Source organism: Epinephelus fuscoguttatus, linkage group LG22, assembly GCF_011397635.1.
Source record: "Epinephelus fuscoguttatus linkage group LG22, E.fuscoguttatus.final_Chr_v1".
NCBI lineage: Eukaryota > Metazoa > Chordata > Actinopteri > Perciformes > Serranidae > Epinephelus > Epinephelus fuscoguttatus.
The window spans coordinates 18,645,998-18,664,380 of NC_064773.1; the positions used below are offsets into that span (position 1 = coordinate 18,645,998).

General features: G+C 41.5%; 1 protein-coding gene across 2 annotated transcripts in view; it reads left to right on the top strand.

Annotated features, from left to right (window-relative positions):
* The window catches only part of LOC125882566 (synapsin-3-like), a 187,155-nt gene extending 169,627 nt beyond the window's left edge, over positions 1 to 17,528 (top strand). For both annotated transcript variants that reach the window (XM_049566343.1, XM_049566344.1), the window contains exons 11-14: positions 8,508 to 8,639; positions 9,484 to 9,502; positions 9,614 to 9,770; positions 9,872 to 17,528. In XM_049566343.1, coding sequence (XP_049422300.1) covers positions 8,508 to 8,639; positions 9,484 to 9,502; positions 9,614 to 9,770; positions 9,872 to 9,995 — 432 coding nt within the window. In that variant the 3' untranslated portion in view covers positions 9,996 to 17,528. The remainder of the gene's footprint in view (positions 1 to 8,507; positions 8,640 to 9,483; positions 9,503 to 9,613; positions 9,771 to 9,871) is intronic.
* The last annotated feature ends 855 nt before the right edge of the window (positions 17,529 to 18,383 follow it).

Consider the following 18,383-nt stretch of genomic DNA (forward strand, 5'->3'; position numbering starts at 1 on the left):
TCACGCTGTCTCCCTCTAACCCTTCAGCATGATGGAATTTAATTAACCGTGACAGGGAAGAGCTGCCGGTGCATCACAGTGGGAATCTGTTTTTTGTTCCAGACAAAGACATCAGCCATGACACCTCTCCCTAATGAAAAGTAATGAGCTGCTCAGAGGCACTTCATTAGCTCTTTACTGCAGCTGGTTTTAACATGAAACAAACTCCCGCTTTGTGTTGATGCACTGAAAACGTTTGCAGATACTATGGAGGAGGCTGTGACAAGGCATGATATCACACAACATCATGACACAGCAAGGCACAGCTGATGACATGATGGTAATTATAAAACATGACAACAGAAAATTGACATGACATAAAATGATAAGCCTGACCAAATCTTCACGCAAGTAAGGCCCTGATCACACAGTAACAGTTTTAGCAGCTGGAGGCACCTTTTGTAATTGTTTTTAACGACAAGGAAGCTTTTTGCTCACGGTTTTTGTGTTGCTGTGCACCTGGCATTTCTGCGCTGTAGGTGCCTGACGTTTCTGCCAGAGCTCTCTGAACTCCTCCAGTTGAAAAAACTTCATCTCAGAGTGGATAAACGCCCCACGTCGTCTTCTTTTTCCCCATTGTCCAATCAGATGATTTGAGAGGTGGGCCTTCTGTGGTGGTCACGACAATAAGTTTAAAGTTGGTAAACAATGGAGGAGAAACTGGAAACTGGTGGTAGCGGTTGGATACCCTGACGATAGACAGCAGGTTGTCAGACTGCCCCTAAGTCATCTTAAAATATGCCTGGAAATGGCCATCATCGAGGAGAAGCTCCTTGACCAACTGGTGTTACTCCCCATGATCCACCCTCTTAGTTAGGGTCTCATGTACCCACACAGATCTCCATTTCCCTGTGCCCAACAAAATATTTACTGACAGCCTCTCACCCTCAACCAGAGCTACAGCAGGTACCCTCTGCCTCAACATTATAGGAACTACCGACTAATTGTTGGGGCAACAGTAGCTCAGTCCATAAGGACTTGGGTTGGGAACCGGAGGGTTCAAGTCCCCCAAAATATTGAGCATGGACTGGTCACTGGAGAGGTGCCAGTTCACCTCCTGGGCACTGCTGAGGTGCCCTTGAGCAAGGCACCAAACCCCCCAACCGCTCCGAGCACCTGTCATGGGCAGCCCCACTCCAACATCTCTCCACTTAGTGCATGTATAGGTCCTGTTTGTGCATGTGTGTGTTCAGACCTGTGTGTAATTGACAACAGAGTGAAAAAACTGAATTTGGATTAATAAAGTATATAAAATTAAAAAAAAAAAAAAAAAAAATTGATTGAAAACAAACGGTAGATTGATAACATGGGAAGGTTTCAAGGGGCGTTATCAACAGCTGTCGACCAAAATGCCTCCTTTCACAACTGGATAGATCTACAACCAGTCAGAGCAATGAAACGTGACATAGCGCTAACTGACGGGCAAATGTAAACAGACTGCAGCGTACACAGATGAGCTGTGGTGGTGTAGCAGTAACATGCCTGTGACCGAGTTTTACTGTATGCGTTTTAAAATTGTGCTTCAACAGCACCCCTCTAAGCTAAGTATGTGCTCGCTGCTATCATAGCTGACAAAAACTAAACTCAAAACTTAAAGTAAGTGTAAAAAAACAGTTTCTGAAATGATATAGTGTACTTCCAAAACTAGCTAAAATAAAATGAAAATATGTACAGGAAATGTCTTGAGGAGGATACAAGAGGAGGCGTTGCTGCACATGTTTATTGAGACTGGAATGTCTACATGACTGTGAGTCAACTGTCTTGATAAAATGTTGGGTTTGTATTGTAATGTCTAGTCTAAACTTGCCCCTGACTAATACCCACCGTAATACTGAAACTGATAAAAACTAAACTGAAACAAGTAAACCTGCTCTGGAGACTAACTGAAGCTAAATTGAATTAACAGTGAAAATTAAAAACTACATAGAAATAAAAGCTAATAAAATACACAAAACTATAATAACTCGTGTGCATGAGTGAAAAATGAAGTCGTTGATTCTACACTGGTCATGAAAGAGTCCACGCTGATACTGATGTCCAAAGAAATGTACAAAGAAAAACATATTTAACTGTAGCTCAGAAAGTATCTTGAAAAGACACTTAAGAAAATTTTGTGCAATGGCATAAAAAAACAGTTAAACAATCATTAAAGGATCTGACATATGACTAACCAGTGTCGTCATGACAACGTGTTAACAGTGTTCAATGTTGTAAGTGCTGTCATCAGGTCGACATTTTAATTTGTCCAGGACTTCCAACATTGTTGCATTAGCCTATCTGCAAAACTAACGCCATCCCAGTGAGCCTCAGCCTGTGTTTATTGTGGGTTAGCCAAAGCTAGCATGCTAACACACTAAATGAAATCAGTTCAAAAAGACATTTTACTTGCTGGACATCATCATGTTGCCATTGTTTCTGTGAGTATGTTAGCATACTGAAGAAAGCCACATGAATGCAGTGTCATGACACAACACTATGAAATGAAGTGACATCATATCACATAATGCAATCCAACAATTGGACACACATTTGACACTGCTTAACAATGACGGATATGGTGACATCACTCATCAAATCGTGAAACTTAGCAGTGCTGATCAAATATGATCCAAGATTATGTAACTATGTTGCCTGTTTCTCAGCAGCTTGCATTTTGTGACCCACCAGTGGGAGCATTTATTGCATTTTTACAGTTTCAGGTTTTCCACCTCTTGAGCAAAAGCAAATGCCACAGCCCCTTTTCTCTGTTTTCTTTGGTCATGTAGCACCACTTTCAAAAGTATTTGACTCTTTCTATTGCATGGACAGCCCAGTTTTATTAAAAACAACACATGAAAAATGGCCGCCATTCGGATCATCCAGCTCAGGACTTTGAAGCCAACGGAGTGCTCCAGGGATGACTTTTTTTGTAGGCCAACCCAGAAGTTAGCATCGCACTGGTTTTCTAGTCAAAAAGCCTTCAGGATTTTTCATTTGGATTTTAGATTATTGTGGAAAATAAGCTCATTGGTAAACAAACATTTATGCTACTTTCGCGTTTTCACAATGCACACCACTTTTATGATTTTTGAGGCGTAAATACAATCGCCAGGACTAAAAAGCTAATGTCAGGCTATGAACACACTGCACCATAGTCGCCTAATATAACATCGTTACCACAACGAGACTGTAAAGCCGTGTGCGGCGTGATGATGTTCTGTAGGCTCATTTAGCCACTTGTTAGCAACCGCCTTTTTTAAGACACAAAAAAGCTATAAAATTCACAAGTGGGGTATTTACAGATGCATTTTATGTCGTAGAACAAACATAAAAGTTCAGGTGATCTGATTTCAGGCATCTGACCAAAAACCCATTTAAAAAAACCCACTGACTTAAAGACAAGCAAACCAGAAGTGCTAAGTGTCACAACCCCCGTGAAATGATTCGCCTTACAATTGGGATTTGTCCAGTAACATTTCGGAAGTGTTGAAGAGCCACACTTAAATCATTTTACTCCCATTCAAGCTAGCTGAGGGCCCAACTGGCAGTTAGCTGCTCAGCTGGCGAAGTCTCTAGTGTGCCTGCTCTGTTGGCCCATGATGCAGAAGATCTGATAATTTGACACCCAGGAAGTCAAACTTTTTTTGGCCACATGTGCCGCTGAGCAACTTGTAGAGGAATGAAAGGTGCCCCGCCTCCAACACTGTATTGAGTTCTTTTTATACATCCATGATCCTGCTGTGTTAATTTGAATGGGAATGTCTGTTCTACTCTTATTCTATTTCTATAACCAGTAAGTGGAGGGAATACAAACGTTGCTATCTTAAAGCTGAAAGTGTTTTTCCAGGAAAACATCACCCTGCGCCCATCCCTGTACCGCGACTGCACCATAATTTTGAATGAGCACATTTCACATGTTGTGCGCTGTGAACTTTCCCATGCAGCGGGGTACATTGTCCAGACAGAACACTGTGCAGCTCAATAAAAGAACAGAATAACACCTCTGTGTTCCAGTGCTGAAAAGGCCAGTGGCAGCTCCAGTCTTCTGCTCGATGACTCTGTATCCTAATAAATCAGCAGGGTGGATCCCGGCTCTGCTTGCCACCGCATGCCGTTTGAAGTGGGGCCTGGCGGTCGCTTGCCAGGCCTCTGCTCAGTCCCCTGTGGTAATGACTCAACTGGCCAAAACACAGTGCCCCGCCCCAACTCACCGCCAAATCCTGGCCAAGACGCTTGGTACACACAGAAAAGGAAGAGCTTTAAAGGGTTCTCTGGTATGGGTCGTGGTTCTGTGCAGAACAGGATGAACCCAAGTGGTTAGATCTGAAAAACAGAGGGAAAAACTAAGAAACCCTGTCACATAAATACACAATTTGGACTTTACACTGGATTCATTACATTAGAGAATTCTTGAAACAATCCGGTCCCATTAAAGATTTTAATTTTATTTTGTGGCTTGTCGTGTTTCCACATGAAACATGATGCTGGGAGAGGATTTAATATCAGGAAGGGACCTGAAGGAGACTTGGTCAAGGGTGGTTTGGCGGGGTCTTACCAAAATCTATGTCATGTTTTATTGGATGGAAGTTTTATATACTCGGCAGAGTATATTTAAAAAACTGTAGCAGAAAGAGGGGTTCTCATACAGCACATGGATCAATAGATAGGAGAACAATATATTGTGGAATTTCAGCAGGAATTTAAAGGGATAGTTCAGATCTTTTGAAATGGGGTTGTATAAAGTACTTACCCATAGTCAGTGTATTACACAGAGTAGATGGCAGGAGATGAGTTCGTATTTTGGAGAAGCAGACAGGAGTACCACCACAGGAGCTAAGCAATGTACTGCTGTGGCAGCAAAACAAATTTTAGCCACCTAGAATAATTAATATCAGTCTAAGAGGATGCAATATTGAGAATATTTTCACTGCTTTACCTCGTCATCAAACAGCACTTTCTTTGGCACTACTTTTTCTCAACCCTAGAACTTCCGTAGTACACCGTAGGTCAGCTGTTCAGGTCAGAAAATGCTCACACCAAAAGAAAACCTTACTTTTCTAAAGATATCTAAGATGGTGCGTGCTTGTGTTTTTCCAGGCTGTTCTAACAAAGAAATGAAAACAGCTGTGGCTTGTTTCACTGAATATAGACATCAACACTCCACCCGCAACATAACTGACATAACTTGGACTTTGCAGTGAACATTTCTCCCCAGAGGATTGAGACACTTGCTGAGGAGCACTGCTGTTCCCAACCAGCAGGTACAATTATGCTAAATGCCTACAAACAAATGAAATGACTCACCAAACAACCAGGAAAGTGTGAAGCGTTGGCATCCTCTGATTCAGGAAGAGCCTAAGGTTGGGTTGTAACCAAGTCCCACGTATGGCAGCAGTAACTCTCTGGGCCTGTGAGCATGCATTTACAGTTCATACAGTTTGCTTTTGCTCCTTCTTGGCCTCTAGATTCAACAGGAGTTTCCCCTCTCTTTCTCTCTTTTAGCCCATTGAGTCTTCCTCTGCGAAGTTCCTCTCAATACTCTGGTTCACAAAGGTATCCTTTTGTCTCCACAGGCAACAGAATTTTGTTGTCGCTGTCGTAATCACTCGGTTTTTTTATTTTCTTGTACCTGTGCTCTCTTCTTTAAACTGCTGAAAGTCTGACCCCAACTACCAAAGAAAGGGCTGTCTGATGGCATAGTAAAATAGTGAGTATATTCTAAATATAGCGTCAACTTATACTAAAATTGTTTTACAGCAGAATTTATACTGCACCTACGCACGTGACCTACGCCGTTGGGAGCATTCATACTTGTGCGGTGGTGTGTCTGTGTCACTCTGCAGTTACACCTCCAAAACACTAGCTGTCGTCGGGTTTCTGTGAAGTGCTGTAAAGTTTAGTTGATTCAAAACACACATTAAATACACATTAAACATGGCTTAGTAGGGACACTTTCAAACACAAGTACACAAATCAGCTTCACTATAACTCGCAGCATTCACAGACAAAACATTTGTCTTTTATCTGGACACATTTTCCCCACAAATACAACATGCTAATGTTATTAGCACAAGCCTATGGCATTTTACATTGTATAAATTAGCCTAGCAGCTAGTGGACTTTTCCTCCACTCATTTGAAGCCAGGGACAACAGCAACATTTAGTTTCACTGACAAAATAACTGTCTTATACTAAACACATTTTCCAAACAAATACAACATGCTAATGTTATTACCACAAGCCTATGGCATTTTACATTATAAATTACCTTAGCGAATAGCACAGATTTCCTCTGCTCATATGAAGCCAGGATAAATCACACACAAGACTTAAAATGCTATTTTTGTGGAGGCTTTATTGTCTTCACAATTTATTGTTTCTTATTTGTGAAATTAAAGTAAATAAAAGCTTTGTTTCCACTGAGGGAAATGGTTTCAGCTTACAGAAACCGACAGGAGGTCTTCGTCATTGCGACATGTAGTTACATTTCCGGGGAGGTTTACGTCAGGCTACAGTTTAGGGTGCGTAAGTATAAATCCCGCTCAATACACTTCGTGCTTCTCCAAGTCAAAGAAGGATCCTTCAACGGCTGAATTTCATCGTCGTCATATCTGACCGAAGGACTGTCCTATTGTCAAGGATCCTCTGAATTCTACTGAAAACCAAGTCCTTCCTTCAGAGAATTTTCAAGGACGCATGTGTGTATCCTCAGTCTGCATGAAGTACCCACAATTCTCCGCGCACTACATCCTGGAATTGAAGGTGGGGCCTCTTCAATGACGCACCCCTGGGCACTCGCTAGTCTGTTCCAATGTGTGTTCACAGAATGTAAGGACGGAGTGTGGTGTAGCCTCTGTAAGAAAGACCTGATTTGACCCGTCCTAACAAGGAAGCATCCTTAACTTTGAGAAGCACTGACAGACGACCTCATACAACCTCACTTCAAAAAATGCAAACTGTCCCTTTGAGTGGTTCTTTAATTGACCCTTGGCCTAACCACACACACCTCCTTGGTTACTGTTGCTATGCCTGTCAAACTTTCCATTCCCACACAGCACGTATGCAGTGTATGAGGATAATTACGGCAGATTTACAATCAGAATTTAGTACTTTTTAATATTTGGACACTGTAGCATTAGGTACAACGGGTTTCTGTCTCTGTAAAGTCTTTTTGTATAAAAGTAGAACCTTGCTCAGTCAAAGGTCACAGGATTTCAGTCCAGCAAAACACCACGCCACATGACTTGTGTGTTATTGTGTTTCCAAACTAACATGGCTGGAACTGCTCTTCAGCAATTAAGTAGTTTCAATTGATTTTTACTGATGCCGCCAATAAAACAACTTGAACCAGAGAAGAAGGGAAGTCGTCTCAGTGAAATGAGCTGCTCCAGTGCTTGTTTGGAACTGGATCCCTGCACGCTCTCTGCAGCACATGGCCGGGCTCTGCTTGGCATACGCTGTTCACAAGAGGATCAGCACATGAATGCATGCCCGTCGCTGTGTTTACAGCCTGTGGCCGGGGCGCGGTGCAGCAGCCTCATCCACCACACTGGGCATCTGCATCCAAGCCAGCAGTGCCAGCAGCCACACTCTGCTCCTGTTTGTTTTGGTCTTCGGGGAGGAGGATGACGGGTCTCTGAGTCTCATGTGCTCTGTGGTTCTGCAAGTACACGTGTGCGTGCATGTGAGCTCAAGTGGTGGGAAAGTTGTTGTTTTTTCTTCTTCTTTGAGGTTAATAATTTGTGTGGGGCAATGGATGCGGTCTGTGCCCTTCCAAGTCATACCCGGGGCAACATAATATTTACAGACAGAGTCACATTTTATCTGCTGCTGACTGGAAACTCTAATTTTGGATCCTTTTTGCCCATCGGAGGGCAGCACAGAGAAATAGCAGTCAGTTTGAAAGATGAGATTTGTGTGTTTAAATATACCTATTCAGTTTATCTATTGCTTAAATGGAGCTCTCAATATTTTTTCCTCCTGAAGCTACACTTCAAGTTCTTGGCTTTCATGTGATTTATTATCCGAGAGGACTGAGGGGCTGATGGCTTCAGATGCTTTTAGAAGAAAAAGCAAACTTTAGAGAGATATTTTATCCTATCCTTCCCTCATTTAGCCAAATTTGCACCCCTACAGGGTCTCAAACCCCTGATTAAAAACGGCTCAATCTCTTGGAGGATGTAGAGGGACAGATCCAGGACAAGGGGCTTTCTAAGAGGCATGACAGTGCATGGGAACAAGCAGAAAAGTCATGCTCGGTGCATCCGGCGATAAATTGTATCAAAGGCCAGCAGCAAATATTGTCTGAACTCAACCACGGCAACACTGTGGGGAACATTGCTGTGTATGTGATCTCTGTGAAATGACTCATCACTGCTGGCAGAGCACCACGCTGATGTCCATCATAAGAGATGTAATGCTGCCATCTAGTGGAGGAATTCTGGAGTTTCAGTTCTGTTCAGGACCCTGATTTTTTTCTGTCTCTGCAGGTGATGGACAGCTCCATGCCTCTGATTGGTGAGCATGTGGAGGAGGATAAACAGCTGATCACAGAGCTGGTCATCAACAAGATGGCGCAGGTGCTGCTGGGAGTCACCACACCTCAGCCTTCCTCTGTCAAGGTACTTTGATACATTACGTCTGACAAATCAGCTTGGTTACACACTTAATACTAGTATTATTATTATAGTATTATTTACCACCACTTCTACCATTATAAATACCATCACTAATATTAGTACTGTTACCACTGCACTCATTAAGGGTCATAGCTTCCATTGAGGCCAGTGGGGTTATGTCCTCTTTATGTTTTCAGTTTGATTATGTTTTGTTCTGCCATATAAAATACATCAGTAAATAGCCCATTCAGGAAATTTAAAGCTTTTATGTGTCTTAAAAAAGGCAGTTCGTAACAAGTGGCTATGGTGTCATTAATTTATAGCCTAACGTCAGCTTCTTATTGCTGGTGATTGCATTTACACTTAAAGAATCATAAAAGTGGCCACTGCCACCTCCTAAATGTTTGCTTGCCACAGATCTTATTTTCCGCAGTAATCCAAAGTACAGTGGGAAAATCCCAATCCCAATCCCATAGGGCTTTTTGGCTAGGGAACCAGGATGATCCTAACTACCAGGTCAGCCAACTAGAAATAACATCCCTGCAGCACTCTGTTGAACAGCCAAACTAATTAACTCAAATGTGGAAAAAGTCCTGTGCACATTAACTTCTATTGTTACTACTTACAACAATGTTCCTGCTACTGTTACTTTACCATGACCATAACTTCCAATGCTCCAATTGATTACTCACTCTACTATCTCACACATTTTTTCCAAGATCAGTGACTTTTGATGTTGTGGTAGTGCTGTCTATGTGTACAGACTCATTACCTTTAGCTAATATTTGCAAAACAACTTAAACGTCAATCACTATACTGACATCCCTGTATCATTCTTTATCCACAGACCACACAGCCCAGACGAGGTAGGAGACACTTTTATATTGTTGTTTAATTATAACTGAATACTGGCTACAGCAGTGTGATGGTCAAGTGTAACAGCTAATCTACGTGTAATTTGTGTACACCTCCTGCAGGGGGACACCGCTCTGCTTCTGCATCTCCATCCCAGTCAGCCCAGGGTTCACCTCAGCGAGCCCGATCAGCCACCACCTCACCCAGCCAGGCCTTCCAGCCCGGCCCCATCCCTGCCACCTCCGGGCCTGGAGCTCAGAAACAGTCACCACAGCTGAAGTACATTCATATATGAATACGATACCATCAGTATAAAATTTGACTGTTTTTAAGTATAAAATGTTTTACTCTTGTTAACTACCATTCTATTTACCACGCAGCAAATCCCAGTCGCTGACCAACACCTTTACAGAGACGTTACGAGGAACCCTGACAGATGACGAGGCCAAAGCTGAGACCATCCGCAGCCTCCGACAGTCCTTCGCCAGCCTCTTCTCCGACTAAAAACCTCCCCAGAAGCTTCCTCTTTCTGTCAGTTGTCAGGTTTGGGGAAAAAAAAAAAGAAAACAACCTGACTGGTTAATCTGTTCTGGAGTCGCCCTCCTCCTCAGAGCCTCAGCTTCCTGTTCCTCCTCTTTCCTTCTCACTGTTTGTGAACACCTGGTGAATCCTGCTGTCCTCAGATCAGTGATTAAACTAACACTAGAAAGGCCAAGACTAGATTTTGGGGTTGAAGATGAAGATGTCAAACTTTAAAAGCTATTTACATTTGCCCTCCTTACAGGACATGTAAAGAGATAAGTACAGACGCAGAATCAAACCAGACCCCATTCAAATTTCTTCAACTTTTAAATAGCTTGGTGTTTATGTCTGTTTCCTCTTTGCTGGTCATGCCAGTTTGAATAGATGCAGAAAAAGGTCAATATAAGCATCAGTTCGGCTGATATTTGGCAGTCTTTCTTCCCCTTTTACCCATAATCCTTTGTGTTTTTATAGAACAGCACTGCAATGATCATGTTAGACGACTGAGTCATTTTCAGGCATTTCGATGCTGTAATTTGGCGTGTTTAAAGTTTAAAAAGAGTTGAAAAGCATCAATAAAAACGTGAATTCCCCCTAGAGTTTAGATCAGCAGTCAGCTGTCAGCAGCTTGGCCTTTCTAGTGGTAAATAATCACAGTAAATAATCATAATCTATCTCATACTGCTCAGTATATAGTCGTTATTCTGCATTCTGTTTGTCCAGCCAGTGAAACTGTTCATTATTGGGTCATGTTTGTTTGTTTGTATATATATATTTATTTATTTATGAAATTAAGTTTATTTGAATTCCTTTAATTGACTCGCAGCTTCCAAACTGTTTGCAGACGTCTACGGCAATATTCTTATCCGAAGCTGTCTCTCTTGAGAAATGTACTGAATCCTCACGGTTCACCAGCGAATTTCGAGCATCTTGCCAGCAGCCGCATTTCTCAGACATCCATGTGCTGTAGACACATATTGGCTTACGTAGTGACTCCTCTACCTAACATTACCAAAGTGCTTTTGAATAAAATCATTAAATAACCCCCCCACCTGCACTGGGTCAAGAAACCAATCACAGCGAACCAACCTTTCAGTTTGTGATTTAACAAGGTGCAAATGCTGTACTGGCCTACAGCCGTCGTCTTCCATCACAGCCCAGATCTTCCCCTGTGGTTCTTCTGTTTCTTAATGTTTCGTGCTTTGTGAATAGCACTATATAGTATTTCCTGTGGGGGATCTGTATCATAACTACTACCGCTGTGTGTTTAAAGGCGAACAGTGAGGATGTAATATTTTGACGTGTTTGAGTTTCCACTGAGACGGGAAAAGATTTGGTTGTGTGACATCACATCTTACATGTTTATTTTCCTTTATTCTCTACAACCAATGATAATTTATCATCATCAGTTATGTGTATGCAACATCTGCAGTGGTAGCAGCCGAAACAGACGTCCTCTTCCATCCTGCTTTGGAACTGCACGTTAAAGTTAAGTGAACGTCGAGTCCAATTGGTCCAGTTGATCTTAACTATTCAAAAAAGACAGAAAAAACAATGGTAAGGCTTTATTTTATGGGTGCTGCAGTTGTCTTAATAATTTCCTAGGAAGCTTCCTAGAAAAGATGATGTAATTTGGTGCAAATTATAGCAATAGAATATGTTTATTTATGGCACTGGTGTCCACAGCACTACCATTCACAGTATAAGTGGTTGTCGACTTCCAGAGGTATTTTATTGAACTGCTCTAAAGATGATGTTGTAGCCTTGAAAAAGAAAATAGTTGTTTTGTTATTGTTATTCAGATTTAATTACTAAAAAACAGGCAAAAATTTAATTTATGTAGATGTTTATTTATTTGGGTATAAGTGTGGATATAAGCTGTCAGTTTGTTTGGAAGTATTCAAAAGTGTGAATGTTGTCTCAGTTATATAATTAGCTCTAAATTATACAGTAAAATGGAAATGTAAGCATGCTTATATTTCCAGGAAATAATCAGGCCCCCCAAAAATAAATTCTCAGCAAAGTAATTGGTTCCCAAAATAATTCCCTGGTGCATCCCGTTTTTGTTGCATCAAACTTACAGAAGGAGATTAACAGTATATTTGGCTTTCCACGCAGAGCACAATCACAGTCTAATTATGCATGAATTGCTCTTCTTGCAGGAAGTTATCAAAATTAATAAGCTGTCCTGTCATCGACTCTAAAGTTATCTGTGCTACAAGCTGAAATAGCCTAGAGATGTTTTCCATTTAGATGGACATGGATAAAAAAGACAATTATAATTCATATTCCCACCCGTACTCCAAACAGATACCCAATACAAACAGGATATCTGAATATCTGTGAGCGGTGTGCAGTAGTTTTAATGGACCTGTCATGATTCCAAAGCTTGTGATAATAATAATAATAATAATAATAATAATAATAATAATAATAATAATAATAATAATATAGTAATAGTAATATTATTCATAACAATGCCCGCATTTAAAGGTCATTTTAATTTAAATGCACGAAGTTGTATAACATTTATAATGGGCTGTGTGAGTGTCTGTATGTGTGTGTAAAATTGTGTGTTTGCCATTTTGATTAATAATGATACTACCACAAAAAAGAACTGCTCATTTTTGCAATAATTATGTTAATAATAAGTGTGACACCATTTTGATTTTAAACTATGAAGCTTGCCACTTTAAGAGAAGCCTTTTTTTCCCTTTTTTTTTCTTTTACGAAGTTTTTATTTGATGCTTTGTCAGTCTCACTGGCAGAAACATGAAAAAATAACATTGTTCGTCCATTGAGCCGAAAAAGCTCAGCGTGTTTCAGCTTGGTAAAATACACACTACAGTGCTCGTCACCAACAACCGTACAAAGCAATGATAGTGATAGTGGAGGAAAAATAATCTGGTTGCATTTAATATCAGTGGGCGGAGTCACAGAATCACAGTTTTAAGGGTAGCTAATTGACCATTTGCTAAGCCCCGCTCTCTCTGTTACTGTTGCCATCTGTCAAGTTTTCTGTTCTTGCACATTAAATATGGCATTTACAATGATAATGACAGCTTTACCTTTATTTAAACATAGAGAATCCTTGTTAGTAAGAACACAGTTGGACTTCAAGTAGGGCTGCCCCCTTAAAGTCCAAGATTCCAATCATTAGTCAGAGACCCCTTAAGTTGTTTTTGTTTTGTTTGTTTGGTCAGTCAGTGTATTTCTGGGGACAATTCAGTGCCCAGATTTGCAGAGCTGCAGAGTGAGCGCTCCTCCCTTTACACTGCTTTCCGTTACAGGCAGCTGCAGACCCAGAGCCAGGGTGAGTGCGTTAGATGGAGGCAGCTTCCCGGTCAGGCTTCTACTGACCGGGGGGTAGTAGTAGTACTAGTAGCAGTATCTCACTATCGCTATCCTCATTCATATTTTAAGAAGCTACAAATTATATTCAGCCACAAAATAAGCCGGAAAAGCTGCAAATCAGGACAGAAGTACAGAGAGTCGTTGCATAGAGATGATACACCATCTCATCTAGTTGCATTGGTGTGAACCAGCCGGTTTTTTGAATGATGCAGAACAGCAATTCACATGCAGTTGACAGTTTCAACTTGTCTCGTCATGAATCTTTGGTCAGAAGTGGGCCTAACATTCCTATATTTTGTTTGGACCATTAGCTCCATAATGCTAGCAGGTTACTTTAACGGCTAACTTTAGCGGGACATGCTAAAGTTAGCTGCGTACCTTTGAGCAGAAAAAAACACTATTTAGGGGTGGGAGGGTTTTAGTAAATGGTCAGTTAGCCTGCTTACCTTCCAACATCAGGAAGTCTGTGTTAGTGATTTTTTTTTTTTTTGCCATTTTAAAGTTTAATAACACTGTGATTCTTCAACTCGCCCCGAGCAGTCTCCCCGGTTATTGTTTGTAAAAGCAAAATCCTGATCCACAGTCAGCTTTATCTCAAAGTGTCTTGTTATGAGCACTCTTGCAAGCGTTTCATCGCCTTTGGCACTGTGTCAAAAATGGACCAAATTAGCATTTCATTGTGAGTCCGCTTGAAGGTGGAAATCATATCGTTTTGTCTTTATTATAAAGATGCCTACCACCTAGTGTGTAATACTGCAGTGTGATAAGCCATAACCAAACCATCCCTTATATGCCACGCAATAATGGCTGTGACGTCACTGATAACCTGACATATGAACTTAGATCACTGTGTCCGTTAACTTTAAAGACATTAGGAGGCCTGCTCTGCCCAGCAGAGGCAGTAGCTGTTTTTGATTTTTAAAAGAGAAATAATGCCACACAGTTTAATTATGTGCTTCGAGTACTTGTGTCAGGATGAAAGATGAACATTGATGTCACTTCTCTCAGTTTAGGGTTTAAAAATGCAGTTTAAGATCCAGTTGATGCCATACATGTACCCATCTGTTGGGTCTAATCAACGTCAGATGATTTTAGTTTGCTTTGTCTAATGTATTGCCAAATAAAGTCTCATTCAGCTGCTCCATCTTAACAAACCTGATCCTTTTGATTTGATTCAATTCGAACTGAGCTGCAAAGTTTACTAGTAACTACCTCAAGTCCAGCAGTGCTCTGCAGAAACTGACTATAGAGTTGTAGTACTGGAAAGGATTCTGTGAAATGAGAACTCCATTTTAGTGCAAGAGAAGCGGGGATTAGAAATCGCTCTGTCAGCCGGAAGGGATTGGTTTGATTCATGGACTGTGGAGAAACAACAATGTAGTGTTTGTGACATCAACCTGAGGAGGAGCAGAGTTGAGGTTCCCTGCAACATCCAAACATAGGCAGCAGGATGGAGACTGGAAATGCCTTCGGTGTAACAACTAACACCGTAAAAGCGTTACAAAGTCACTTCCCAAATATACTTTGTTTTTTTGGCTTTTGCCTTTATTGGACAGGACAGATTAAGCGTGAAAGGAGGAGAGACAGAGGTCATGACATGTAGTTAATGAGCTTTAACTTGACTGACAGCTCTCCAAGCGCTCTGTCACAGGACTTGTCGACACGTTCACAGGTGTTTTGGAAAATGTGGTGTTTTCTAATGGTGTTTACTGCACTGGCAAACTTTATTTTAGGTTCACTGAAACAAACCTTTCGTAAAACTCCACCCCGGGTGACATTTGTTTTTCAGAAACTGTGTTTTCAGTGTTGACATTTCGACGGAGAAAACTGAGGCAATTTTTTTGGCTTGAAACATCAGAGCGTGTGCCGTAATCTCCTTTGTGAGGCGTCACCAATGAGGCGACATTTCGTGCTATGGCAGACTTGACCAAAATAGTACTGGATCTAATGTTGCTAACAGGAATTTTACATGTTTACAAATCGTAAACGTTGACGCAAACGCATGCAGACACGAACGCATTGGGACGCATCAAGGCCCATTGGCTGCCTTGATGCGTGCTTGCGTCTCAAAATATGTTGTCCATTTTTTTGATACGCGACGCAGCGATGCGTGTAATACCATGCGTTGCCAGCGGGGGTGATAATGCAAGCGACATACTTGAAATTAACCACTTTTTGTTATTCACAGAAGAAGCCGGTATGAAATATGACGGGCACACCCTTATTTATATGACAGTTCTAGTGCCCTGCACGAAATAGCTAGCTACAGCAGTACTAGCTAGCCGGAATGTACCGGTGACTCTGCTAGCCCCTATTGCACGAGCGATGTATTGCATGCAGTGTCGCCCATGTCACTTGCGTTCAATGTGTTGACTATGGAAGGAAGTGCGTTGCTTGCGTTGCTTGCGTCACTTGCGTCGCTTGCTCGCGTCACTTGCTCGCGTTGTGTGCGTTGACTATGAAACGGCCGAAACGGCTGACTCCAAATGTCCAGCCTTTACTGCACTTGCAGACTTTGCAGGTGCATTCCGGGGAAGTCTGGGAGTGCTGAGAGCTGTCCAAATCCACAGTTCATCCAGTCCACAACGGGCCTCAAGTGGACTGTCTGCAGACAGAGTCCGCTTGGGGTGCAGACTTCACAAACTCCACTGATATAATAACCCCCAGTTCACTGCCATACGGACGTGACGTTGTGGTTTTTTTCAACTGACAAAAATAAAGAATGTTTAGAATAGTTATTAATAGTTAGGCCTATTAAAATGCTACTTGAATTGTGTAGGCCAGGAATAATATTCAACCACATCTAAGAGAAGAAGTATAGGCTGCAAAACAGCAAAAGAAGGTCTTCTTATGCAAGTTATGCCAAATGTATTAAGTTATAGTCCTCTCCTTATTCACATTTCTGTTGTGTAGCCTTATTAGTCTTTGTCTAGTCAAAAAAAGGCTCCACAAGGGATTCATATCTTGCTGTCTGCAGGGACAGATGTGTAGGCACCATTCATCTACTTATATAACATGACTATGACAGCAGCGATAATTGAACATTTCCACAGCAACAAGTGGGCTTAAAACAGTCTCAAGGACTGTCTGTTAGCTGCTTGCAGTCTTTGTCCTCGCAGACGAGGTGTGCGAGGGCTCAGTCTGCAAGTCCAGAGGGTGGACATTTGGATTCAGCCTTACTCTTCACTATACTGGGGAGCAAGCCTTTCAGTAATACCTTCATCAGGCTTCACATTGGCCAATATCTTCTTCTTCTTTGCGTGGCTTTAGTGTCACAGTCATGTCACGGTCTGTTGGTTTGGCGTGCTCTGGACAGTGCCTCAGTTGTGTTTTTGCATTTTCATTTGGATAGAGATTTTGAGCAAACAGTGCCTGTATGAACAGGAGAGAACAACCATTATACAAAATACTCGTGTTCGTGCCCCACTTAGTCTTCCCCACTAAAAACTCCTTCCCTCCTCACTTGTCTTTAACAACCTGTTGTTGATGTCACAGACACTACGTCCATGTTCTTTAACAGTGTTTGCAGGCCTTGTGCTCATTTCACAGAATTCTGCGAGACAGAGTTGCGTCACCCCATCTTTTCTTTCTCCACACGATTTCATTTGAACATGACAAATAATCTGGAGCAAAGGCAATACTCTGCTACGTTCAACATTTCTTTTTCTTTCCATCATGACATGGTTGAGTCCGAGGCTCACCTTTAAGTGTGTTGAACCGAAACATCGCCTAACACTGAAATGAATATGCAGCCGCAGAGACTTGCCATAAGTACAGCTAATACTGCAAGTCCACTTTACACGTGGCGTTTGTAAATGAGAGATATAATGTCGTTGCACGGGTTTTATTTGCCGATCTTTGAGTCCACTGTGTCCCTCCCTCTCTGCTGAATGGTGGATGGTATCGTATGGTGATTTAAGTGTATTAATGTTCTGTATATTGGTGTAAATGTGGCATGAAAAACCAACCCCTCTTGTGTGCCTCAGGTGTGTAAATTTGGTAGTTCCAGTACGTGATCTTTATGTCTGGCTGCTTATTTGTGAGACGTGTGATGCATCTCATGTGTTTCTGTAATTTATTAGTATCAAGATTATTTTGTTTTCTGTATTTTTGTTCTTTTGTCTGAAAAGCAAGATTTCTGTTATTAAAGGTAACAACTTTTATTACACCTGTGCTGCTTTCCAGTTTCTCTCAGTCCTCCGCAGCGCTCCACACGAGATTCGACTCCTTTTCTCCATTTATGGTTATGGCAGCAGTAGTCCTGGCTCTTACTCTACTTTTTAAAAGTCTTGTTTGAAACACGCAACTTTAAGAATATGTGGTGATAATCTCAAAATCCCCTCATGTTGGATTACGACCATATTTTACTCCTCTTGGCACAAGGCTTGGGGTGTTAAAAGCTGACTGGCAACACGAGGCCGCGCAGAGGGAAACCTGCTGGACGCCAGTGCTGCCTTTCATCTGCTGCCCGCCTCACGTCAAGCTTTCAAATGAATTGTGTTCGGCGCTAATGTTACAGAGGTAATATGAAACACATTCAGTCATGAATATGTCACTGCACACACACACACACACACATTATTACTCCTCAAACAATGGCATCATCACACAGATATTTCTGAGACTACTTCATGTCTGGATGTGCCTGAAAATGTTCACACTTATTTCCAAAATAGTTTACACCACTTGAAAGAACAAGTTACTTGAAGGTTGGGAGGTGTAATCATGAAGAGTGTTTGAGTCAGTATCATTAAGCATTGTTGTTGGTAAATCATTTTAAACCTGAGTTTATAGAGTTTATGTCCACTTAGGGGCAAAATGAGAAACTAGACAACAGTGACTTATCAGGATTAAGTTTAAAGCTGCATTTATTTATTAATTTTTTGGCCACTGGGGGAGTGTTGACAAAAGCACAACAAACATACCCAGCACATTTGCACACTTTATTTCTGTCCACCTGCTGGATTTGAGTCCAACATTTAATCTCTTTGTTGCGAGTGTTTTAGTTCCCGAATG